This window comes from Pundamilia nyererei, unplaced genomic scaffold (genome assembly GCF_000239375.1).
Source record: "Pundamilia nyererei isolate P.nyererei 1_Seehausen unplaced genomic scaffold, PunNye1.0 scaffold00102, whole genome shotgun sequence".
In the NCBI taxonomy this organism is placed as follows: domain Eukaryota; kingdom Metazoa; phylum Chordata; class Actinopteri; order Cichliformes; family Cichlidae; genus Pundamilia; species Pundamilia nyererei.
Window position 1 is genome coordinate 2,095,677 of NW_005187503.1, and position 1,243 is coordinate 2,096,919.

At 41.8% G+C, this 1,243-nt stretch overlaps 1 protein-coding gene across 3 annotated transcripts in view; it reads left to right on the forward strand.

Moving 5' to 3' along the window:
• Positions 1-1,243, forward strand: part of LOC102200034 (RNA-binding motif, single-stranded-interacting protein 3-like) — a 287,017-nt gene that overhangs the window by 283,726 nt on the left and 2,048 nt on the right. For all 3 annotated transcript variants that reach the window (XM_005740714.2, XM_005740713.2, XM_005740715.2), the window contains one exon: positions 978-1,102. In XM_005740714.2, coding sequence (XP_005740771.1) covers positions 978-1,102 — 125 coding nt within the window. The remainder of the gene's footprint in view (positions 1-977; positions 1,103-1,243) is intronic.

Genomic DNA, 1,243 nt, shown 5'->3' on the forward strand with positions numbered 1-1,243 from the left:
CACCCCCTCCCACATCCCACCCCCGTCAGAAAGTTGCAGTCTTCGTCATGAAGGAGCGAGGCGGAGGAAAGAGATGTAGTTGTAGCGTAGCCCACGGCACCTCTTGCCTATTTCATCCTCACAATTGTCCTCTCAGTGCCAGCGTCAGCAGCGGGGTGTATATCACTGTATCAGCCAGTGTCTGGAGGGCTGATGTATGGACAGGACGCAGTATCCTTGAGAGCTTGTTAAAGGTGATTGAGATGACTCAGTGATGGTGGCTATCTGTATTGCTCGACACGTAAAAAGGCTAAGAGGCTGTTGTGATGAATTGATTGTACGTAGCCATCCTTAAAAAAGTTTCTACCTTAGACTTAAAATTCAGCAAAAAATATAAAGTATGTTTCATTAATGGCATGATCTCACGCACAGACTGTGCATCTTTTTTATTGTTTAGCCTCCTCGGTATTGCTCTTCTTAGAATAAAAATGCTCATTTTATTTTTTTGTTGTAGTGCACGAAGCAAACGTCGGCCGCACTTCTACAGCGTGTGTAATTCTTCTCAACGTATATTGGCTTCTTCGGATGGAAGAACTCTTTGCTTTAAATGAAGTTATGTGTTTAGAGTGGATGGAGCTGCCATAGGGTCTGTCAGTTTGAGAAGTGAATAAACAAAAAAATGCTCTTTGGTATACTTTTATGTCAAGTCAAATCAAATTGTCTGTATTACGTCTGCGGGAAAGATATTCTCTATCCTTAGACTCTTGATTTCTGTGATGAAACTGCACCAAAAAATCCTTTTACAGAAAACAAATAAGACAAACCTCATAAGCAGCAGAAAAGCAACAGAAGAATTGTCCCTTTTCCAAGACAGACAGGCATACGACACCACAAATGTAAACACAGAGTAGACAGAAGGAGAAGTTTACTAGATACAGCCGCATACTTGTCTTCTTCCAAGCTTACATGTTTCCACCTGTGTCTGTGTGTGTGTCCAGGGAGTGGTGACAGACGCTTCACCCCAGACAGTGGCTCCTTCATCACAGGACGTGGCTGGCCAGCAGCAACAGATCCAGGTGGACAGTGCTACTGACCATGTTCCTGCTTACTCATACCAGTCCAAGTACGTCCAGCAGGAGACAGTTTCTGCTAACCTTTTGTATGCATCAAAATCTCTCTTCATTAATTTTTTTCTTAATATATAATCTTATTTTTAAAATTCAAGCTTTTGAAACGGCAATATATATGACTATGTGTATATATA